The sequence below is a fragment of the Phyllostomus hastatus genome, unplaced genomic scaffold, assembly GCF_019186645.2.
Source record: "Phyllostomus hastatus isolate PE091 unplaced genomic scaffold, TTU_PhHast_1.1 phas_contig_40, whole genome shotgun sequence".
Classification (NCBI taxonomy): Eukaryota; Metazoa; Chordata; class Mammalia; order Chiroptera; family Phyllostomidae; genus Phyllostomus; species Phyllostomus hastatus.
In genome coordinates, this window is record NW_025333872.1 from 74221316 (window position 1) to 74247690 (window position 26375).

The window sequence follows — 26375 nt, forward strand, 5'->3', positions numbered from 1 at the left end:
AAACTGAAAAGGAAAAAAAAAAAATCCCTCCTGTTAACACAGAGAAAAAAAAGAGTGGAGGAGAAACTACCTACCAGTTAAAGGCCTAGCCAAAAAACAAACAAACCAACCCTCTTTTCAAGAAGGAAAATGACAGAAGTAACATCATCTTCTGTGACCTTTGCCCCAAGAATAACCAGTGTCCACGCCATTCAGCACCTTCCCTTCTCACCTGAAGCACCAACCCTTGTATGAGTTAGCTGACAGTTTCTGCACAGCATGGAGAGAGAGAGTCCAGGTTGCTCTGCAGACTCAAGGCTATGAGTTTCTGTGCATCAGCCAGCCACATTCAGATTCGGTGTCATTCCCAAGCCACTTTCCACAACATTGCCAGCCACAGCATTAAAAGACTGAAGTGGCTCTTTTCTTTATTTCAGACCCCTAGCCAAATACTGAGTAGGAAGGGTTTACCCGACACGATCAAACAGCAGCAGAAGTGACTCCTTCCATTCACCTGCATGATCTTCCCTTTTTACTAAGCACACTCACTTCCACACTGTGAACTCCATTCCCACCACTGAGTGAGGAGGTCTCGCCCTCCCCAGCACAGCTTAGAAAGGGCAAGGATGGGCCATACTACGTGCATCCCCCACAGTGCTGGGCAGTTTTAGGCAACCAGCAGGCACTAAACACTTGTTGATTAATATCTGCCCATTGCGTGCCTCCTACCTCCTGATGCTGTCTGTGGTCATCTAAAAAGGCCACAGATTCTATTATCCTATTAGACTTATTTTTGTTTAAATAATGAACTCCAGTGAGTACTTAGATCATGAGTGAGATGTAATTTTTTGGCCAAGGAACAAAACTCATGAGTAAAAAAACAAGAATGACTTAATATGACTTTTAAAAGACATAGAAAGTCTATTATCTGCATTATCAATTACAAGTAAAATTAATAGACATAAACTCTTTAACAGCTAAAAAATAAACTTCTTAGTTTTGACACTTAAGGAGGAGTGCTGGGTAAACCAAGAAGCAGACATAAAAGGGTGAAAAAAGTGAATGATATAAATGTACACACACATTATGATAGATTATGGTACGTCATTAGCATTTTTTAAAGATTTGGCTGCCACATTTATAGACTTTGGAATCAGAAATGCATGGAGTCAAATTCCAGCTTTCTACCAACTCTTGTGTGAACCTGGGTGAAGTTCTTGGCTTCTTCAAGCTTCGATTTCCTCAAGTGTAAGATGAGGATGATAACATCTAAGTCATAGGGTAGTTCTTTCAATCAATCATTCATTCAATGCTTCTTGAAGAGTAAGTACTTTACCCAATGTCTTTAACAGATGGGTTTTTGGCTTATCATCTTTTGGTGTGTGTGTGTGTATATATTACATAAGTATATGTATGTATATTAAAAAGGGAAATATATATATATATCTCCCTTCCTACATTTTATATTTCTAAAGGTGGTATGTTACATATATTGAAGAAGTTAGTATTTATACAAATATTTCTACCCACAGAAGTTAATCAGACTCTGAGTTCACAAAGTGCATATCCATGCATTTTGGGCCAGATATCCATGGGCCAGATAAAAATAAGACCCATTTTCCTCAGAGAAAACTGTCTGATAATATCAGCCCTTTCTACAAAGCTGCCTTACTATATAGTAAAGACTCTTCCTGGAAATGAGGACAATGCAAAAATAGCACAATCCCTTCTCATGAAAATAATTACCAGTATGACGAGTCCAAGTGTTTTTATGTTCATGTTCAAGTATTATCTAGGTAAGCTTTTCTAAATACTGCCTGATGATGAGGAGCCACCTGGCAAATCTGTTAAACAGACAGCTTTACCCATCGCCCACCTGAAACACACTGAAACATTCTCCAGGTCAGGGGCCTGAGAATCTCTAAGTGATGGCTCCATGCAACTCATGATCAGGCAAGACGGGAATTTTCTCAGTATTTCCCAAACTTTAAGATATACTCAACAATATAAAACTAGAAAGAGCTAAATCCTTCCTGGATTTCAATAGAATTTATTTTGGATTACTGGAAGTAAAAGTCAGGTATCTTGCCAGCTATTTTAGAGCAGAGACATTCACTCACTCAATTTGGCATCCTTCTCCTCACCTTCCCCTTCCGCTCCCCACACCATTCCCAAAGTATGAACTCAGTAAATATCTACCTTCTGAATGAATAGCAGGTAAAATAAGAAATTAATAAAAGTTACCAGGAATCCTATCATAGGTTTCTAACAAAGTAAACTAAAATGAAAATGTGGTCCTAGAATGTCAGTGTTATTAAATCACCTTAGAACATAAGATCCTGAGTTTATGAATCAGGTGGGAGGAAAAAACCTTACATTGTTACTTTCACTAGCCTCTAATTGAAATTTAGCATCACCATCAATTATGAGTGCAGGAGAAGAAAGCCTGGGTAATATCAGCAGTACCTTTAGCTTTGTCACTCATAGAAATCAAAAATACTTCTGTTATCATATTACAGTAGTCCCAGATCTTGACATATCACTTATGCTAATCAATATTTTAAAACCACAGCAGGAATTATCATATTTTTGCCATGTATAATGCTCACTTTTTGCCCAAATCTTTGAGGGGAAAATAAGTATGCACATTATACATGAGTAACGCCTGAAATACTTTGTTATCTGTTCTTGTGTTTTATAATTATGTTACATAAAATTTCTTGTACCATATGTTCAAAAATAGATGCTAAAGTTCCTTTATAATACAAAAAAATATATAAATAATAAATAACTGAATTTAAAAATTAAAATATTTTTTCCCCTGAAAGTTTGGCAAAATACATGGGTGTGCATTGTACCCAGAAGCATTATACATGGCAAAATATGGTAGATTAGATACTAATGATGACTTTATCTCAAATTCTTTTAATATTTTGAGAATGTTGTTTGTCTTTGTAGGCCTGTGTAATTTATAATTATACCTTTAAACCATTTCTGAGGAGCAGCCCCTAGAATTCAACAGACTGCTAAAGCACATACACACAAAAAAAGGTTAAAAAAAAACCCCTATCTTAAAAGATTTCAGAAATTTTTTTACTAAGCAGAAAGGAAAGAGCTGTACACCTGTTTTTTACACTGAAGTCCTTCTGTCAGTTCATCCTCCTTCATCCTGTTCTCCAGCTACTACACATCTGAGGGTGAAACAGTCTTGGTTACCAAGTGTTCTGGCATTTCCCTACAACATTTGCAACGACGGTTCTCAGAAAAGGTGTAAAATAAAAATGATTCTCAATTACTCTCTAACAGAATCATTTAGAAAAATATAAAAGCTTGCTTATGAATCATTGTATTTATATTCCTAGGATGCCAGTGTTAAAAAAAAACCTCAGAGATTTATGGTCCAAACTTCTATGCAGAATGAAATAGGGACAGCCCAACTCCTACTTAAGGGGCTACGATATTGGAACACTTCTGGAACCGCGAGCCACTTTGGGTTATTAGGGTTCCCTACTCCCTTGGCTTTAATGAAATTCTAAAACCCTATTAACTCTCTCTGCCACCTCAAAAGAATATTTTATCCCACAGATCAGTGCTTCTCAAACCATAAACGTTTACAATCAGGAGGGTCCAACCCGCAGCTCCTGGGCCATATGCAGCCCAGGATGGCTGTGAGTGTGGCCTAACAGAAAATCCTAAATTTAGTCAAAACCCTTATTTTGTTCATCAGTTTTCATTAGTGTTTATGTATTTAACGTGTGGCTCAAGACAACTCTTCTTCTTCCAGCATGGCCCAGAGATGCCAGAAGGTTGGCCAACCCTGGAGACTTTACCTGAATCACCTGAAGAGCTAGTAAAAGAACAGATCATGACTGAGTAAGTCCAGGGCAAGGACCTGAATTCTTCGTTTCCAGCAAGCTTCTAGGTGGTGCCTCTGCCACGGGACCCTGGACTACCCCGTGAGTAGTAAGTACAGCCCTAGATTTGTCTTTATGTAGAAATTCCTGTCTTTTTTCCTGAAAGTCAAATGTAGAGAAGTATTTTTCAAGTCCTTTATCTACCTTATCAGGTAGATACCCAGCCTTTGCTGGCTCAATATTCTAATTGTTGACAGCTTCCTGCAGAAAGCTCTAGCATGTCCATGCTTCCAAGTTCCCGTATCTAAGCACTTCTTTGAACTCCTCCCTATCTGCGTCCCATCAGCAGTGTGAGTGGGCAGCTGCCAGTGGAGGGCCACTCACCATCCCAGACCTAGATAACAACTCCAGGAAACCTTCTATCTAGCTTGCCTAATTCCCCTTCAGGCTGCACGCTCAGGTCCCATTTGGGAGTCTTACAAAATGCCTAGCCCTGCCTCCTCACTCACCTTAGGTGGTTGTCAATTTGGTCAGGTGAGAGAAATTAAATTCAACCTAGCCCACACTGTATTACCAAATGTTAGAAGTATAAGAGTAATTTTGTCTAAAATCTCATTTTCCCCTTATTATTTATAGCACTAAAGCAGATTCCCTTTAGTATACCTTTGCCTAAATTAGGTCTAATAGAGCATTACATAATGCTGGTGGTAAGCAGAAAAGTTACAGGCTTTCTATAGAACAGTGAATCATTCGCTATACACCTGGAGAAAGTGATTCAACTCCTGTCTGTGGTATTAGAAGGTGTAACTGGGTTGAATATAGAATTTATTATAGAAGAGTTTATATATGACAAAAAAGGTTAATATTTGAGTTTTTAGTTATAGTTTCTGGGGGAATGGCCTGGCTTTAATCAATTTTCATAAGCTTAGCTGTGGATATCAACTACACTCCTAATAAGCTCCTCTTTCATATTGCTTAAAGCAAAATGGTATTATAATCTGGGGGCCAGATGCCAAACTCTAACATCAAAAATTCAAGACAATGTTTTTCCCCTTTAAAGAAGGTCCGAAATTCTTAACGATGGTTCCATGTAGACATGAATACAAGAACTTTATGGACTTGGAGTTTCATATATAAAAAAGTAACAAAAGTGCCTGATTCCACGTATTTTTATTATTTTCCATAGTAAAGTTTACACAAGAGTTCTCAACAGACGTGAAAAGTTCTACCACAAATAATGACAGGTTTTCATACTCGGAGTGAACTGAAAGGCTTCCAACTCAAGGTCTCAAACACAACGGGCATAACACAACACTACCCTAAAATCAAAAGGAAATTTAGATTTTTCTCTCCTTGGAAAATTTCTGTACAATAGCTATGGCTTCCCCTCACCTTTACTGTATAAAAGGGTGAAATGGTAAGTGACTGAAACTTCTATAAATACAAATAATGCTCAGTATGCAAAAGAAAGCAGCTTACATTTCTGCATCCTGTACTATTCTACTGTTGAAACTGCATGTGTGTCCAATAGAACAGGAATGATTAAGCTGAGCTGGTACAACAGTAATAATTTTCTGTGGAAAAAATAGGACACAATGCAAATCTATATTTGAAAAATAAGAGTTCTTTTGCCTAGATGCCTTAAGGGCTAACTTTTGTCTGCACAAGAAGGAATTTTAAAAAATTATATAAAAGTTATAAAAACAAATAGGTTATATATGAATAATTAAATATATTGCCAATTACAGTGGAGCATTCATTTTCTAAAAAGTGAGTATTTCGCCCTGGCTGGCGTAGTTCAGTGGATTGAGCGTGGGATGTGAACCAAAGCATTGCAGGTTCGATTCCCAGTCAGGGCACATGCCTGGGTTGTAGGCCACAGCCCCCAGCAACCACGCATTGATGTTTCTCTCTCTCTCTCTTTCTCCCTCCCTTCCCTCTCTAAAAATAAATAAATAAATAATCTTTTTTTTAAAGATTATTTATTTTTAAAAAATCTTTTTTTTAAAAAAAAAGTGAGTATTTCGAAAAGGAAACCCCACCGTTTATTCTCCCAATGCTCTACAGTTAAAGCCTATGTAATAAAGTGTATGCCTACATTCTGGGAAGGTAGAGAAGATGAATCACACCTTGAAGAAACATAAAGCCAATCTGTGCCAAGAAACTCAACTCCATTGGGACTGAGCTATACCTATTGCCCTGCTCAGGATGAGGGTGGCTCCTGGAAGTCGGATTCAGTTGAGTCCGTATAAAATCATATACAGGCGACCATTTCAGGCTGTGATTGAGGTGGGAGATACACATATACATCAAGAAGTGAAGGTAAAGAACTACGTACAGCATTTAAGTCAGACCTTAGCTGTAATTAATGATCTTGCTAGTCTCAGAGACCTCGCCCCTACAGGTTTGCTACATTCCTTTGAGCCTGGAGATAAGGTGCTACTGAAGACTTGGAAGACAGCATCTCCAGAAAGCCCACCGGAACAAAAGTGGACTGAACCTTGGGACACATTCCTTACCATCCCCACAATGATGAAGTTGGCGGGAATAAAACCCTGGATTCATCACATCAGAGTAAAGAAAGCACTGGAAGAACAATGGACCACTGAACCTCAAGAGAACCTGAAAGTCATTTTTTTAAAACAGTGACTTATATTCTTTTCATTACTTTTGTTTAACCCCATGTTATGAAGAACTTGTTACTGTCAAATGAGATGAAAATATTTGGGTATATTTAGCAAAAATGTTCTAAACATCTCTGAATTTTGGCTTGCAGAAGGAACTTATATTGTTGAACTTTCACTACTTACAGGTGTTTGTACTCCCCTGGAAAGCCTTCAAAATTTTTTCAGCATATCAATAGGAAAATAACTTACTCTGATATTTATAATTAAGGATCTGTGGTAACACTAAAGAACAGGGAAATGTTTCCTTAAGTCACTAACATAGTCCCAGCTGTTGAGTGTGCAACTTTTGTCAACTGTGCTAAAAACTGTTTTGTGCTTCATCATAGCTTGTCATTGCATACAATGTGCCCCCTTATGTGGATCTGCAATTAAACGTATTCCTAAACCCCTTGCAAGATGGTCTAATGCAAAAATGCATGCTCAACAACCAAATGAGTACTTCCTTGTGAAACTGATCTCATAGAAATAAGATAGTTTAAACTAACCATAGGGAAATGATGGAGGAGTCAAATGTTGGAAAATGTTTAGTTTTGGGTAATAGCTAATACGTTCAGTAACTGATGTATGTAAAAAAGCTATTGTTGCAGGAACTGAAGGTGTGACCCACGCTGACTCCGGGAGACCACAGGCGGTTCCACCTCTGTGCCTCAGGAGGACTGCAGACAATCACGGTGGTATCTGAGCCACTGTGCTCCTGGGTGAGACGCCCACCGCCCAGGACACACATGAAAGAATGCTGCAGCGTTTTATTTGAGTAACTTTTCCCCTGAATTCCAAACCCCTTACCTGCCCTTTTCTTCTTCTTCTTATAAAAAGGGTCAGTTTAAAATGGAATTTGAGACAGTCTGTTAAGGTACAAACCCACCGTCTTCTCAGCTCACTGACCTTTTGAACACAGCACCCATAAAGATTCAAAAAACAAACAAAAAAAAACCCCTCACAAAGTATATGCCTACATGTGTGAGCATTTTCACCGGACTTTTCATAAGAAAAACTACAAAGTAAACAAGGATTTACGAGATCCATATTCAGCCTTAGCATTTTTTTGTTAACGAGAATCCTATGGGGAACCCCTCCAAACTTACCCTGACCTTAACATTCCCTGCCTTAAAAACCTTACCATCTCCTTGGCTTCAGCTATGCCTTTTCATGACTAACACTTGGTCTTCTCATCACAGAGTTCTCCTTTTCATTAGACTTCATCCTCCATTCTCAGATGCAATTATCTCCTCTTCTTGTAAGTTTTCTACCCATTTATTCCCACTGTATCTGTTCTTTTAACTTTGAACTTTCTTCCTTTGGCCCTAGCCTTTTCTCCCAGCCTGTCAGCCCACTGCAGCTTCAGCTATGTTCCTTCCTGTGATCACTATCTCGTCAGCATCCCCGGTTTTCTGAATCTTTTGTCCTACCATAGCCACTATGAACTAGCCAACTGGGGACCCCCTTTCATACTCCGTTTCCCCACTATCATACCCAGGGTGCAGATGGCAGTTAGGGAAAAAACAAATAGCAACACATTCTTCTGCCACCACAACTGTAAGATCTCCAGTCTCCGCTGGACTGTCAAAAGCAACCCACTTACCTGTTTTCAGTAGTCTGCCTCGCTGGGTCCCCCCGGCTATCCCAGTCACTTTCAGCAGATGATGTTACCCTAAATTTCCCAGAGATTTTAGGCTGCACTTTGCTTAACTCAGATTTGTTTACAATTGCACCACTCCTTATCTTCTTGCAGACTCCAGGTACGAGGTCACCCTCTTTATTCAAGGCTTTGCCCCATCATCTCTTCAAAGATGCTCTTCCTCCATCATCCTTACTTTCCTCTCTTCAAACTCACCCTTTTCTTAGGCTTTCCCAGAGCCAAAGTCAGAAGTTATTTCCATCCAAGCAAACACGTCAACTGAACAACCCCTGGTAAACTCTCTGCACTGTTATATGTAATAGCCACCTATTTAAATTTGTACAAGTAAATAAAACTTAACTTCACTTCCTCAGTCACACCTGCCACACTGATCAATAACCATATGTGTGACTGGCAGCTACCACACCAGACAGAGCATGTCTAGAACACGTCATCATCATCATGACAAGTTCCACTGGACGGCGCCAGCCTACATCCGCTAGTATCACTCTTCCCTCTGTCCTTCTCTTCGTGGCCAGGCTTCTTTAAATAATAGTATACACCCACTCGCAAATGCTTTATTGTTTCCTTACCTCGGCCCTCACCTACACCCTGATTTTCACACCAAACATTGTCCAATCAACAGTGTACAAGCATTTCCAGCTCAGAGAAATGAAAAGTAGATTCCATCTCTGCCCCTAACCCCGAAGTGCTGCTCCTCCTCCAAGGTCCCCGTGTGAAAGTCTCCGATGAGCTCTCTAGCTATCCAAGTGTGAAACTTGGAACTTATCCTCAACCCCTCGCTCACCCTTATACCTCAGAGCTGATCAGTCACAGAGTCCTGCAGACAGGACCTACTCAGTATCTGTGTCTCTTCATCCTAACTCCCAGTGCCACTGCCCTAGTTCCCGTCACCTGTGGACTAAGATGCCTGACCTTCCTGGCCCCAGTCTCAGTCCCCTCTGCTCTCCTTCCATGCCACAAACAAGTCACTCTTTCTGAAATGCAAATCTGACCGTGTCATTTCCTATTTTAAACCCTTTGCATTACTACAAAAATCTAGACTCCTTCGTATAAGATACAAGGCCTTCCAAAAATGGCCTTTGCCTAGCTTTCTCATATCTCCACCACTACTCCCCACAAAGCCCCCAGATTGACCGATGACGTGTTAAAGCAGTGTGCTTGCTGGGGAAGCACAGCTGCAGAAGGACAGGTCCCCACTTCCTCTTTCCAGCCTGCCTGGACCTCACAGGGCCTTCCTGTGCAGAGAGACTATGGCGCTGCCACATCCTCCTGTCAAACAACTGGGAATCTCTCACGCACACCACAGTGGTTCACACTGGCACCATTACCTTCCTTCTGTGCACCATGTCTCTTCCCCGCCCACATCCAGAGTACTAATCACAATCTTCAATTTCTATAACAGAATGTCAATATTAAACTGCCAATACTTCTAAAATGCACAGATCTGCCTTTACAGAACAACAAAAATATTCATGCCACAGGCCTTTATCAGGCAGTAACACTTAAACATGTCTCCTAACTAGTGAGTAATAAATGTCTAGTTGGTAGTGAGGACACAATATGTCCTATCATTGGGCTGAGTTAGATTGTTGGAAGCCTATACACTAGAATGATATTACCCTCACTGCTATGGTCTGGAGGTTTGTGTCCTCCCAAATTTCCTATGTTTAAATCCTGATGCACGATGTGATGCATCAGGAGGTGAGATGTCCGGGAGAAGATTAGGTCGTGAGGATAAAGCCCTCATGACTGGGATTAGCGCCCTTATAAAAGTGGTGCCAGAAAACTCCCTCCTCCCCTTCCACCACGTGAGGACACGGCAAGAGAGCACTGTGTGTGAACCAGGCGCGGGCCTCACCAGATGCTGAATCTGCCAGCGCCCTGATCTTAGACTTCCAGCCTCCAGAAGTGAGAAATAAATTTCTGTTGTTCACACACCACCTGGTCTCTGGTATTTTGTTAAAGCAGCCCAAACAGACTAAGACACTTACTAAAAAGTTAACAATCTATTATTTGTTCCAAGACTTCTGAGAAATAAGACATTTCCCACATGGGAACACAGCTCTAACACCCATCAATACCTGTATGGAAACAGTGGTGGCACTGTTATTCAACTGAAAGGGGGGATCAGGGCATACCCAGTGAGCACAACGACAGGGCAGGGGGCTGCGTGCATGCGCGCATGTGAGTGGACGTGGGGGCAGAAGAGAAGACTCCTAGCTGGAGATCCAGCTCCCCAGTGACTCCGACAGGAAGGAAGAAGTCCCTCTCAAGAAGCACTGGCACGGACTCTCACAAAATCACCATCAAGAAGTCAGGCCATGCCTTACATACATTTACTGACACCATTACGGAAACATTGGCTGGAAAATTTATACTGGGAACACAGCCCGCAACATGCTTCGGCATCCCACATATGAAGTCTTGCAGGATGACTTCCAGAATTTGATAAGATGAAAAATTCCTCTAAGGCAAATGCTACTCTTCTACTTTTCAAGTTATGAGAGCTATAAAATATATACATTTTTACCTTTTGACAGAAAGTTTAGAATAGCTGAGTTTTCTATTTTCCTTCTTCCTAGTTTGACTGGTTTTTAATCTTCAACATTTATTACTTAAGTGAGTCTGGGTGAATTATTGACCTTCGCTACGGCTCCACTTCCTGCATCTATGAAGTGTGGTTGATACTATCTACTGCCCTTTAAGTTGTTCTGAGAACTGTATGAGACGACACGTGTAAAGTGCTTAGAACAGTGCCTGCTGCACTGCACGATTCCTAGAACGATTAGCTATCAATAATCAAGCCTATTTTATCTTGGAATATGCAAAAGACACCTCAGATTCTTTTAGAAAGTAGTTATAAATAAGTATACCTGACTAAAAGCCTCAATATAAACATCAGTAAATAAAAAAAAAACAAAACAACACTCCTCTGTGCTCTGTATGGCTGAGGTAGGTCCCACCTGGAGTATTTACACTGTGCTGGCTTCCACTCTTTACGGCATATCCAAAATTAAATTTACCGATTTACTTGTTCTTCCAAAAGCCATCTGACTTAACACTTACCATACCTGAAACTTCATTCATATGTGCCACCATCCCCCGGCTAGGTCCTCCCCCTTCTTTCTGAATGGCACTTCCATGCATCCAGAAACTCAGGCCCAATTCTGGGTGTTTGTCAGCACTCACACCCAATCAATGATCAGATAGCTTCTCCCTCCTTCCTAAATCTCTCTTAAATCGTCTGCTTATCTACCTTCACTACCACAACCTCAAGTTTGAGACCACCTGCAGGCTTCGGGTGAGCAGTCCTGCTCCAGTTCCCTCTCATCCCAGTCCCTCTAACAGCCAACTGACCTTCAGAGAGGCAAAGCTGGCTGCCTCCCATCACTGTTTCAGCCCATCAGTGACTCACCATGATTCTAGGAGAAAAGGAAGTCTCCCAAGCGTAAATATATAGCCTAGATGGCCCTGCGTGATCTGACCCCCATCAATGCCTGGCCTCTTCCCCCAGCCTCACTGCATCATCTCCTCACTAACCACACCAGAATTCTTTCCAGTTCTCAGGGCCCTAGGCATGTGCTTCCCACGCCCCTTCACCCTGCCGAAGCCAACCACACTTTAGGTCTCTGCTTAAGCAGCATTCTCACCTATGAAGTCTTCCCCATCAGTACCCTGAATGTTTCCTGTAGAACAGTAATTAAAATTTAGTAACTGTGTAATTCAGTTCTTTACTCTGCCTCCTTCACTAAAACATAAGCGGGGACATTAATGAAGGCAGGGTCCATGTCTAAATTGCTTACCACTAGATGCATAGTAATATATATATATACTGGTTTGCACACAGGTAGTATTTTTTAAATTGTGGCAAAAAAACACATAAAATTTAACAACTTAACCATTTTTCTTATTGTACATCAGCAGAGCTAACTCTATTCATGTTGCTGTGAAACAGATTCTAGAACTTTTTCATCTTGCAAAACCAAAACTCTATATACCCACGGAACCACAACTCTCCATGTCCCATTCCTCAGGCCCTGGACACTGCCATTCTATTTTCTGTTTCCATGAATCTGACTGCGATACCTCATAGAAGTGGAGTCACATAGCACTTATCTTCTAGTGACTGGCTTGTTTCACCGAATATAATGTCATCTAGGTTCATCCATGTTATAACGTGATAGGACTGCCTTCTTTTTTAAGGCTCAGTAATATTTCATTAACCACATTTTGTTTATGCAATTCATCCAGCAATGAACATTTGGGCTGCTTCTATTTCATGGCTATTGTTAACATTCACATGGTAATTCTATTTATAATTTTTTGAGTAACCCTGTATGTACTGTTTTCCATAATGGCTGCACCATTACATTTTCACCATCAGTGCACAGGGGTTCCAATTTCCTTACATCCTCATCAATACTTGCTGCTTTTTTTATACTTGCCATCCTCATGGATGTGAGATGTTGGCACACAGGTAGAATTGAATATTTTTAATGTCTAGGTATACTGAGGCTACATGGATTAAAAGGTATGGTCTCTACTCTCCAGAAGTTCCTAAGCAACAGGGAGAAAGACTGACACACAAAACAAGTTTGTGCTAAATATCTAAGTGACAGATGAAGGAAACTATCAACTCTCTTAAGGTGGAGGCAGGAGGGGCAGTGTGAAGCTCAAGGAAACCTCAGAATGGGATACTGGAGCTGGATCTCAAGGAAAAGCAGGCATTCAGATATAAAAATGTAAAGTACATTTCAAATGTAAGGAGTAATATGCTCAAATACATATTGTATGTACCAGTAAGAATCCTTTTAGGAAGGAAACTGATGTGGATTAAAAATAGACTGTATATTTATGAGAGAAATGAAGCTAAAAAAAAGAAAGACTGAAGTCACATGACACAGAGCCTGCTGAACTGCACTAGGAGGGTTAGGCTGTACCCATTCAATGGCTTTAAGCCAGGGAGTACCAAGACTGGATACGCATCCTCAGAGCTCAATCTAGCAACAGTGTGAAGAATGATCATAAGGACCAGGGATTAAGCGGTTAGCACAGTTAGGAGACACATAAAATAGTCAAAAAGATGACAGGGGCCTAAACCAAAGCAAAAACGGTGAACAAAGAGAACCCGGAGAAGCAAGTTAGCAGGCAGAAAAGACAGAGCTGGCTGACTGAAAAGCAAAGAAAAGAGGTGTAAGAAGTGAAACAAATATGTACCTACTCTTTAGGGGACAGATGAAATTTAAAGGGAAAATGAGCAATTTGCTTTTAAACAACTGAATGTAGTGTCCAGTAGTCAGGTAAGTACTGTATGTAAGTCTGAGAGTAGGTGAAAGGTAAATTGGATGCATATATTGGGAGTCATCAAAATAAATAACAGTGTGTTTTATCTAAACACCACTCTTTCTTAGGTAAATCTAATGTTCCAAAAATAGCAGATTTCTCACTGTAGCATATCCTACTTCTACTAACAAAACATGTTACTCTACAGATTTTACAACACACCGCATGGTCTCACTTTTTCACAAACACTAAATGCTGCTACGACTCCACCAATATGTAATCTCAAAAAATTGGATAATGACAGCCCAATTCCCACCACTCTCTCTCTCTTGCAGCCTTGAGGGCCAACTTTATATGGAAAACGTTATTAAGACTACCTTATAATTTGAAGTCTAAAAAGAGATCCTAGTTTATTTAGTCAAACGTCTAATATGTTATTACTTCTGAGAAAAGTACTCTAAATAGAATTCTAATAAAAATACCCACATACTATTCAGCAGGCAGGCAAGTAATTGAATTGTCTTTAAGTGTGCATTAAACACAAATTAGCTATCAAGGACACAAAACTAAGAAAGTTGAGAAAACTTAATTCTATGTAATTATCACCCTTATACCCTGTATTTTCTTACCAGGACACATAAATACACACAATGATGGCATGTAGATAAATAAAACTTACAGCCTATATTCATCTACTACCTGTTCTGTTCTGCTGACTGTGATGTAAATGTTAGATATTAGAAAAGAACTCTGTTCACTGTGACCAAGTGTTCTGTGCATCCTCAAAAGGAATGATCACAGTGAGTTTGTCCACAGCCACAATCTAACAGACTTGAAAGGGCTTTGCTTTAGGGTGCAACCCTGGACCAAACCCTTACTCTTCTACACTCACTAGCTTCATTAGACTTAAGTCCTAAGATTCAGACAATTGCATACAAGAGGAAAAGTCCTTTCTTAATAATGAGGGAAGTGTTAGTGGCTGACTGTTTATACCCCACCCCATCCCCGACACCCCCAATTCATACAGTGAAACCTAATCCCCAATGTGAGAGTACTTGGAGGTGGGGACACTGGGGATGATTAGGTCATGAAGACAGAACCCTCGTGAATAGGATTATATAAAGGAGGCTTCAGAGAACATCCTGTCCCATCCACCACCTGAGGACACAATGAGAAGGCACTGTGTGAGCCAGGAAGTGGGCCCTCACCAGACAACAAATCTGCAGGCACCTTGATCTTGAACTTCCCAGTCTCATGAACTATGAGAAATACATGTCTATTCTTTAGAAGTCATCAGGGACTTTATTAGAAAAGCCTGAACCGACTAAGGCAGAGGTCCATAGGTTAGGCCTAGTTAATTGTCAGAACTGGTTAATTTTCTCTCCTTAATTGACCTATGTAACTGAGAAGCCCTGAAGTTCCCTGGGATTATCATCAATTGTTATGGAACACTCATGCTCCTGCTTCATGTCATGGAAAATTCCTGCAGCAGAAGCCATCTCAAAACATTCCTGATGGCAGGCAGACCTCCACAGGGTCCTGGCTGGTCAAACAGGAGGGAACATGGTCCAACAAGAGGGAATACTCACCCCACACAGGCACTAAGATTAGTTCAGCAAAGCAAATGCTCTCTCTCAAACCTACCTACAAGTACACATGGGTCCTCTCGACATTCCTTCCATTAAGCTTCCTTTCCTGTTTTTCAGGAATGCTTAATTCTTAGTATACAGGTAAATTCAAGAGCTAAAAATTCAACATAAATATGTTTGTGGACTTCCAGTCAAGATGGCAGTGTAGGCAGACATGGCTCACTTCCTCACACAACCACATCAAAATTACAACTAAAATATTTAATAGCCATCACTCAGAACTATCAGAAATTGAGCTGAATGGATGTCTGGCAACTACAGAATCAAAGAAACCACATCCATCCATACTGGGAAGAGGGGCACAGACACAGAGGGGGATGGTACCATACCCACGTGTAGTGGATACAAATTTGGGAGGGATATCTCAAAAAAGCAACAGATGGCTTCAGTGAGCCCAGGCCTAGCACTAGCAGCAGCCAGCCTAGATTCACAGCTTGGATTCACCTGGGAATCTCTAAACCCAAGTAGCAGCCATCTCAGATTGCTTTATAGCTCAGGCAGGGTGGCCCTAGGCAAAAACACAGGTAGGGGCTGACCTTGGGATACACCACCTGAGAAACCTCAGGGCCAGTGCAACCAGTGGACAGCTAAAGACCACATCAGAGCACCACCACCCTTCTCCTACACAGCTAATCCTCTACAGAGGTTAGAGGTTTGTGGTCAGTGGTCACAGTCAGTCCTTGCAGCTGACTGGCCTGGGTACATCCCTGCCACTTATCTCCCACAGAAAGCAAGGCTTAACTACAAGAGGAGGACATATTCAACACACATCTCAAGTACCCAGCCTGGGTGACAGGGTGGCTGTACAACTAAACCCTACAGGACACGTTCTAAATTAGGTCACACCACCAACACATGGAGTCAAAGTAGCTCTTCCTAACACATAGAAACAAAGACAGGAAGGCTGCCAAAACAAAGAAATAAACCCAAATGAAAGAACAGATCAAAACTCCAGAAAAAAAGCTAAGTGACATGGAGATAAACCATCTATCAGACACAGAATTCAAAACACTGGTTATAAGGATGCTCAATGAGGTTAGTGAAGACTTCAGCAGCATAAAAACACCCCAGTTAGAAACAAAGGATACACTAATTGAAATAAAAAACAGGGAACTATAGTTTACAGGGAAACTATAGTAGAGTGGATGAAACCGAGAATCAAATCAATGATTTGGAACATAAGGAACCAAAAACCAACCAATTGGAGCAACAAAAAGAAAAAAAAATTTGAGGAGTACAAGCACCCTCTTGGGACAACTTCAAGCATTCCAACATTCACAGCATAGAAGTGCCAGAAGGAGAACAGAAAGAGCAAGAAATCTATTTGAAAAAATAATGAAAGAAAAAAACTTCCCTGATTTGATGAAGGAAATAGACATGCAAGTCCAGGAAGCCCTGAGAGTCCAAAAACAAAATGGATGCAAAGAGGCCCACTCTAAGACACATCATGCCAAAGTTTAAAGATAAAGAGAATCTTAAAAGCAGGAAGAGAAAAGAAGTTACCTACAAGGGAGTTTCCATAAGACAATCAGCTGATTTCTCTAAAGAAACTATGCAGGCTACAAAGGATTAGCAAGAAATATTCAAAATCATGAAAAGCAGGGACCTACAGTCAAAATTGCTCTACCTAGCAAAAGTATCATTTAGAATTGAAGGACAGATAAAGTGCTTTCCAGACAAGAAAAAAAAAAAGTCCATCACCACCAAACTATCATTATACGAAATGTTAAAAGGACTTATTTAAGATAAAGAAGATGAAAACTATAAACAACAAAATGGCAAAAATACCTATTCATCAACAATTGAATAAAAAAAGACAAACTAAGCAAACAAGAATAGAGACAGAATCATAGACATGGAGAGCATTTTGATGGTTGCCAGATGGGAGGGGAGTGTGGGGGAATGAGTGAAGAGTTGAGGGGATTAGGAAGTACAAATAGGTAGTTACCGAATAGCCATGGGGATGTAAAGTACAGCATAGGAAAAGGAGGGGCCAAAGAACTTACATGCATAACCCATGGACATGGACAAAGTGGGGGGATTGCTTGAGGGAGTCAGTACTCAGTACTGAGTAGAGGGGGACAAAGGAGAAAAAAAATCAAGACAGCTGTAACAGCATAATCAATAAAATATATTTTAAAAAAGAAATGGAAGGAGAAAATAAACAATAAAAATTAGGGATAACGGGATAAAAAACAAACAAAAAAACCCCCAATTTCTGAATCAGTTCTTTCAGTCTCTAATAATTAAGAAGGAATAAAATTCTACTACGTCTGCTTATAATGCAACTGCAAAAGCAGATACACAGAATGGCAAAAAGTTATAGGTGATTCTCCCTATACAAGTTCAGTACTAAAAAAATTTCTCACGGAACATAAAATATGTCACAATAAAAATATAAAATATGTTTATTTTAAAGGTGAATTGTGCAGTAAATAAAAATACAGTATTTTTCTAAAACAATATAAACAAACTTGAAACTTCACTTACCTTCTGCTCAGGGCTTTCCTGAAACGAAAGGCCAAAGTAGTCCTTCTCCAAGAGGTTGAGATGTTCACACACTTTGTCAAACAACACTTGTCCCTTAGCACTTTTCTGAAAGAAAAGAAATAATATCTTTACCTGTCAAGTACTGGAGATTCCATGAGTACTATTAATAAAGGGAATCTTATAACATTTAGTTTAAAATAATGCATTTGTTTTCTAATCTTATATAACTATATAAGGCATACATTCTAAAATAAATGCATAATCTGATGCTCCATAGTTTATGCTATTCTATATAAATAAATGTAAAAGAATTAAAAAGTGAAATGCTAAGATTTCACTTATTTTTAAAACATACAAAAATATGTCCAAATTGTGTCAATTCCTCAACACACCTTATGTCATATCTATGTACAAAAGATACTGCCCCCCAGGAAACTCAGTTAGCCTTATTCCCCAATGCAGCCTGAAACAATTGGTCCCATCAGCACTTAGGTTTGATTGCTGTTCTGTGATATTTGTAACAGAATCTTTTTTCAATACAAGCTACTTTTTTTTTCAAGAATGATATAGCATTCACTCTTTAGAACAAAGTTTAAAAATATAATGTAATGGAACCAGGACAATAAATCAGCTGCCCCTAGGACTTACTGTAGTTTTGCCTTAGTTTGTGTTTTTTTAATTTAAGAAGCTGCTATTAACAGAGACAGACACAGAAGGAAAGCCCACTGTGTAATCAATGGCAAAACATAAAGTGGTAACTCATTTCCAGTTAACATGCACACCCCTGGGAATGGCCAACTGCAAGATCAGGTCACATGCTCCCCCACCCCCGCAGTGATGTAAGCAACCACTGGACCAAGTGGAAAATGAACAAGCCATCAGACTTATCCATCCTCAGGGTGAATGTCCTCACACTACCCAAATGTGCACTTGTTAGTTCATGCGGCGTGTGAAAATTAAAGTTTCCCACACACGTATCTTTAAATATGCAGTAAGATATAAAAAACAGTTTATTAATAATTTCAAATAAATACAACTGTATAAGGGGTTTCAAAAAAATAGTTTTCACAGAAACTAAATTCAAGGGCTTGTTTCTCTCTTCTAACCTTTTATTCCTCCTCTTTGTGGGAGCAGAGGTTAAGATATTCATGCCTGAAATGTTTGCGAAGGAGAATCTGGAACTCTTATTATTAAACCTTTTATACTAATAGTTCTTTAAAAAATAAATTAATTCAAATAGTAAAGAGGAAGAAGGCCACACAGATCACATTTCAACATAGCAAGCACATGCTATTCACATCACTATATATCCAGAAAATTAAGTTACTAAGTACATTTAACACCTGTTTCTATGTCCATGCAGTTCAAGTACATACAAATATAGTATAATAAATAAGAGAATGGGATCTGGATTCCAAACACTGAAGTTCTGAGTGCATTCCATTATTTACAAGCTCTATGACCAGGTACACTCAATTTGCCCGCCCATGAAAGGGGGACAATAAAATATCCCAGACAGGGCGTGGTGAGCACTAATGAGTTGTAACACATACGGAGAGCCCAGACCACTATACCTAATCAATACTGGCTCCTATTGTTTATAAGCTGGAGAGTTGAAAACATGAAAAATGACTAATTTCATTTGTAAGAAATTTTGTTTTAAGCTCTAAAAATGGGAGGTTCTGAATTTTATTATCTGATCTGCATGCAATTATTAATCTACATAATTAACTGAATTTGGAGGTGTTTTAAAATAATTTTATGAGAAGAGGGTGGCTCAAATCATGACAGTTATTTCTCAAATGTGCAGTAAAGCTCATTGTTTCTTCTGTATAGGAGCCTGGAGTAGATGTGAGGAGATTTGGTTATAAATAATAGTACAGGATATTTTAAAGGTAATCAATAATATAAGGTAGAACTTGCTTTTTCTCACATTGATGTCACTGTATACTCCTGAATCTCCAGTGAGTAGAAGCCTGCCTAGCATAACAGGAGCTAGAAAAAAATACCTGTATGTAACATACTCACTTTAAATAAAGTGGCATTCCATGTGCTGAGGTTCATAGTGACTGTAGCTATACTTTCAGTGCCTGCTTTATAATTAGGAACCTTCCTTATCTGAGGTAACTGAGGGAGCAAACCATTATAGCTCCTGCCACATTTATCTACTTAGATTATCACCCACCATGCATCTATTATGAGGTATAAATGAATCACAAAGGACATTTTACCTACTATCAAGAATCATCTTTTTAGTTAGAAAGATACTGAAAAGTCAATGGAAGCTTATATAAGAAGCTGACCTTTAATCAGATAATAGTCCTCAAACATACTACTTCTATGAAACTTCTGACCATAAAGACAACTACTTTCAAGTAAGCTAACTAATGAAACAAAGTAGCTGCAGATGTCGTGAAGAAACGTGACCGAGTCAAAAGGAGATTCATACTACTTCATTTGGTTATGATGCAATTTGAAATTAGGGTGAAAAAGATATTTAAAACAACTGTTGTCTATAAATATATACCTCAGTTCAAAGGGAAAACACATTCCAACACTGGTGTAAAGTCAATTTTTGTTAATAAATCATAATTTCTCACTGGTTCCCACTTCAAAAATAGAAACATGCTCTCATGGACAGAATTCCCCTAAGATTAAGAGGAAAGCATTCACAAAGCTCACCCCCACAGTGCAGTGTTGGGAGGACGGGCAGCAGAGCGGGCATCAGCGTGAGCTGGCATCAGAACCAGTCCCTCCCTCCCTCGACATTCTGTAAGCACTTTACTGTTTATAGGCGAATGTGACAATGGAAAAACTACTTAGTCGCCCTAAAGTAAACTGTAAAGTGAGATCACAGCTTTTTAAACAGCTTACTCTGAGGGTCAGATTAACCCAGTAAGATAGTACGTGTCCAAGTGCCAAACAATGTGCCTTAATCAGAGCTGAATTCCATTCCCAACTGCTCTTTCACTAGCCTACATCTAAAACACTGCCAAAGTATCTTCTAGATGCTCAGATTGCATCTCTACTGTCCTCTCCTGCTCTCTCCAGGAAACAGATATTTTAAATGCTTGATAAGATCTTAACTGCACACACAAATCACTTAAGCTTCCACTCAGCATCTCCGCCTTCAATGAACTCAAAACCTGGCTGGAAAGACAAAAAGTACAATACTGTGAGGCACGTGCTGAAAGATTCATGTATACCAAGTGCTATGGGAACACCAAGAATGAAATGAGTATGTGAGAAAAATCATAGCTTCACCAAGACTATGACATCTGAAATGAATCTTAAAGAAGGAAATGATTTTTTTTTAAGACAGAGAAACAGAATATTCAAAAGATCTTAATCTTTACTTCGGATGTTTAGAGTCTGACAGGGCCCATGTGTATTCCAAAGATACTGGAAGATACAACAAATGAAAACAGTAACCCATCCATAACAGACTGGCCATGCAATATGACGGACAGACATGCTGCCCTACTCTCCGATGACCACGAGGGCTTGCCAGTCTAAAAGGCTCAATACACACTGACTGACTCAACATCTAACCTGGACTGGTTCTATGATAAGATAATGGGGGGAAACAACAATATATAAGATAGACATGGTCTCAGGAACTTCACATTCAACTGGCCAAGACAAAATAGAAAGGAAGCTCTCCCCCCACAATCTCCCCAAAAGTCCTATTAATCTATCACCACTCTGGATGTAACCGGGTAACTTATCCAACTGATTCAAAGACAAATGGGGCAATGGCTCATGAGACAGCCTGTTACAAGAGCTCTACCCAAAGACAGTGTCTTGCTCTGGGGACAAGATTACCAGATACAATCACATCTTCCTACATGGAGTTTAAATACAAGACAGATACAAACACAGACTTATGTATAGACAAAAACACATACAAAGTCAGAGCAGAGTAGTCCAAACACAGAGGAAAAGACAATGAGAAGGCAGGAAGCAAAACCCAAAGGTATCAGGAAGCAGACTTGTATTTGCCAAAATATGTTCCACTGGTCTTGTGAGATGCTCCAAACATATACCCACATCCCCAGACAGGGGAGTAGAGTAGGGCAAGAAAAATTCTGGTTACTGCACATAACTAAGCATCAAAAGATAAATACCCTGATAAGTTCTATGATGAAACAAAAAACGTGTGTCCTATCATTCAACCTAATGCTTCTCAAAATTTGGCTTAAAAAAAAAAACCCCACTATATTTTAAAAATGAGACATAATCATTTAACTGAACTAAACTTTTCTCAAGACTTGGACTGGTTTAATGAGATACAGAACAATCTACCAACCCAACTTCTAGAATGTGAAACCTTCAGGGAAGTTTCAGAGGAACTAGGGAGATCCAGAACAAGTCGCCCCAAAATGTGCCTCTGTGGTACGCAGATTGCCTGAAACTAAAGGCAACTTTAGCCACAGGCTCAGGAGAAACTTCATCCTTAGAAGAATTTGAATTGGAGACCTTTCCCCCCCCAAAATTATCAGTGATAGCATTTCTGACCCACTTACACAGCAAGGCCAAATTTTATTTGCTAAACATCTGCTCTTCTAATCTTCCTGCAGTGGCGCCTTAGAAGCCCTGAAGATGCATCACCTCATCCCTCGCTCAGAATGTCTTATACACGTCAATCCCCCTTTCTGGCCCTGTACCTCTCTGGTAGGTGGGGTCTCTGACTCTATCGTGTATGCGACGTTCCCACACATAAGTATGTTCTAAATTTGGTTACTTTCTCTTGCTAAAAATACAAAATAAAATAAAAACAAAGTTTAAAATAAAGTAAAGTAAAATAAAATACTAACTTATTCTACAGCAGAATTACTGTTCAACAGAACATAGCTCAAGAAAGGAGGTAGAGAATTTTGAGGATCTGGCCCTCATGCAGATTTGAAGGCCGGCATTAACATTATCTTTTTGATTCAAAAATACCAAAAAAGAGAATTCAGTTCAAACTGGATTGGGTGCACCCAGCTGTCTGGCAGAAGAAAATCATTTCCTCAGGTGAACTCCCAACAAACACAATCAAAAATCAAACACAAGGAAACCAGTTATTATTGAGAGTTAGAAACAGAATCTGAATCAGACCTTCAGAGACTGTAGATGATGGAAATTATCATGGATAGAACACAAAAAAAAGTTTTATATTTTTAAATAAATAAATAAATTTTAAAGTATCAAGGGAAAAATATCAAAAAGCAGAATCTGAAAAGAACCAAATAGAACATCTAGAAATATAAACTACAATAATTAAATTATAAACCAAGAAAACCAGTGAACTCCTGGCTGGTGTAGCTCAGTGGATTGAGCACTGGCCTGCAAACCAAAGGGTCGCCAGTTCAATTCCCAGTCAGGGCACATGCCTGGGTTGTGGGCCAGGTCCCCAGTGGGGGTGCACAAGAGGTAACCACACATTGATGTTTCTCTCCCTCTCTCTCTCCCTCCCTTCTCCTCTCTCTAAATATAAATAAATAAAATCTTTTTTTGTAAAAAAAAAAAAAAGGAAACAAGTGAACTGAAAGATGGATATGAAAAACTACCCAGAATGCACAAAAATATAGATGAAAAATATTAAAGAATTTTCAGATATGGAAGTCAAAATTAAGAAGGTTTACATATGTCTCATAAGAATTCTAAATGAAGACAACAGAATAAGGGAGAGGGAATATGAAAAGTCATAATGGTTGATAAATGCTAAATCTCTCAAATTAAGGAAACTGAATGGTTCTCTAGCCAGATAAAATAAAACCTATTAATCTATAATCACTTTGTTCCATTGATTATTTATACTCATTAACATTCAAAAGGTTTTGACATGCATAATTTAAAAATAATGAAAGGGCCTTGCTCCTAAAAATGATTTGGTACAGAAACCAGAAGGAAATACTAGAAAACAATCAGCATTCAAAAAAGTATTCAAGAAATCATTGCTTTTTTACCAGAGAAGGAGAAAAAGTCCTTTAGAAAGACAATATTCAAAAAAAATTATAAGAATGACTGGAAATAAGAAAGGATTACAAAAATATTAAAATTTTCATTAAAAGAATAAAAATCCATTGATACTCCAAAGGGCTCCATGATGTAAAAAAAAAAAAGCCCTCAGAAGATCAATAAGAGAGGAAGAAAATAAGACAGTAGAAGATGACTTACTACTTTCAGTTTCAATTAAACATAAAAATGTGTAAGATAAAAATTTGAGACTAAGATTTTTGTTTAAAAAGTCATACAGTTAGTCACAGTGACACATGTAAAGGCCACTGCAAATTACCAAGGATGTCCCCCAAGGTATTGTCTCACCTGATGCTCACAGTGACAAATGAGAGGGCAGCAGTCAGGTATGATTACTATTTCCGTCGGCTCTACTGTTTGAGGGAGTAAGGGATAAAAGTAACAAGTGGAGTGGCTGGTCTCCCTGGGCCAGCTCCTCTCAGCAAGGTCAGAAGAAAGGAAAATGATTTATTCCCAAAAAGCATCTACTGAGGGAAGTACACATTAAGCAAGCCCAAAGAAACAGACAATTTTCTTTTTAACAAATTCCCTCAAAAATAAATGAATGAATGAGTGAATGAATGAACCCATCTATGCAAGATGGAATATAACAGAAAATTCTCTTGAATAACAGAGATGTTATTTAAGAAAAAACCTAGAACTGATCTGCTTTTGTAAACTAACTGAAAAGGGCAAACAAAATAGCATATTTCTCATTTCGTAAAAAATTGTATCAGATTATCAGGGGACACATATTAAATGCCAAATATCAAATGTTCCAAATTATTACTTTTTATAACTACTCATCTGCAATCAAACTTGCTTGCCTATGCTTTGACAGTAATACCACCCACTGGCTCACAACTTCTTTTTCACCTTCACACTGCTCACAACACACTGTAAATAATAATTCTCACCATGTGGAGAAGAGGAACCAAGGCATTATTCATAATAAAATCCAAGAACACTAGCCCTACTTCTTAACAGCTGCGTAGCCTCAGACAAGTTATTGAACTTTGCCATGCCTCAGTTCCCTCTCTTTAAAATAAATATACCCACCTTATAATGGTGATAAGAGAATTAAGTAAAGTGTATTTTATTTTATTTTTTAAAGATTTTATTTATTTATTTTTAGAGAGAGGAGAACGGAAGGAAAAAGAGAGGGGGGGGAAACATCAATGTGTGGTTGCTTCTTACACGCCCCCTATTGGAGACCTGGCCTAGAACCCAGGAATGTGCCTTGACCTGGAATTGAACTGGTGACCCCTTGGTATTCAGGTTGGCACTCAATCCACTGAGCCAACCAGCCAGGGCTAAATAAACATTTTAAAGCACTTAAAATGTTTGACACATTACATGGGTTCAATAAAAGGCACCTGAAATCACAGGACCTCTTCAAGCTGCTCTAAAAATAATAATTGATTTTAAATATAATTAAAGAATTTTCACAGTTATGTCACCCAACCTCATTTCACAAATGAGGAAAATGAGGTTACAGAGTTTAGACAATCTAACCTTTCAGTCTGATTTCCTGTATTTCTTTTAAAGAAATGAATTCTTATTTTTTCCTATTATCATTATTTTGATTTTTTTTTACAAACAACTTAAATTGTATTGCATGAAAGTACTACAAATATACTTTTGTTAACTAAGCAAAATATACATATATTTTGCATCAAAGGTACCAATGCATGTAGCTGTTACAGCAATTTAGGGGTACTGACCCAGATTTAAAAAAAACTACTAATTTGCCAAGAAATACTCTAAATTTCTTTTTTACATTGATTTCCAGCTGCTGAAACCCTATCTCTAAACAAATCTCTAAACACTCCTTCCAAGTGAAGCCTATTCCATTCTCCAAATATCCATCTTTCTCCTTCCTGCAATTTACTTTACATCTATGGTACTTACTCTTACACTCTACTCCTTTTGAGATTTATTACTTCTGGAGACTGAGTTCCTTAAGCAAAAGTAAGTCTCCTATGGCAGCACCTAATTGAATAACTAGCTCACCAGTAGGCCAAGATATTTGTTGGATGGAATGGCTCGGTGCCATGAAGCCAGCCAAAAAGTTGGCCGAGTGGAGTCCAGAATTCAGGCCTTGCAGCTTGCAGCCTTATGCAATCTGCTGAATCTAGCTCATGGGCTACCAACTGTGGATATTCATGGAACTAACCCAAATATACACTGTCAATTAGGTTCTGGGGGAAGAACAGCCACAGACTCACATTTCATTTTCGCAACTTTACATTGCACTTAAACTCTTCCTTAGTAATATAGAGCACTTCCAAATATCTCTTGGGAACTAGTGGACTGACAAAAACAGATAAGCAGGCCAGGCCCCACCTTTATGAAAGAGGGGAGTGTGGGGTTTCTCAGTCTCTAAGCATTCCTTCAGTCAGTCATCCGTTTCACTGTTAATTTCCTCTTGCAATATGAAGCATGTCTTTGCTTTGTATCCCTTCTTAGGCAGAATCTGTATGGAGTACGAACTGTAAATCTCTACTCTGGTAATAGAGCACCAGGTAATTAAACAATTGAAACCACAAAACTGTTAGTAAAACTCTCCAAGTATACTTCAAAGAGAAATCTGATTTTCTATATCTTAAATACCAATAAGCTTTACAATCTGTTTTTCCCATCTACCTAACCCCACTTACATCACTGATCAGCAATATAAAATCAATAGTTTAAAAACAAAATGAACAAAAAAGTCCTTCAATCTACTTTTCAGGTATCAGATTATTTTTCCTTTAAAAGATTGCATAATACATTAGAGAGCTATCCAAAG

At 39.0% G+C, this 26375-nt stretch overlaps 1 protein-coding gene across 14 annotated transcripts in view; it reads right to left on the reverse strand.

Annotated features, from left to right (window-relative positions):
- The window catches only part of EPB41L2 (erythrocyte membrane protein band 4.1 like 2), a 207954-nt gene that overhangs the window by 69341 nt on the left and 112238 nt on the right, over nucleotides 1–26375 (reverse strand). For all 14 annotated transcript variants that reach the window (XM_045843891.1, XM_045843889.1, XM_045843888.1 and 11 more), the window contains one exon: nucleotides 17585–17689. In XM_045843891.1, the coding sequence (XP_045699847.1) occupies nucleotides 17585–17689 (105 nt within the window). The remainder of the gene's footprint in view (nucleotides 1–17584; nucleotides 17690–26375) is intronic.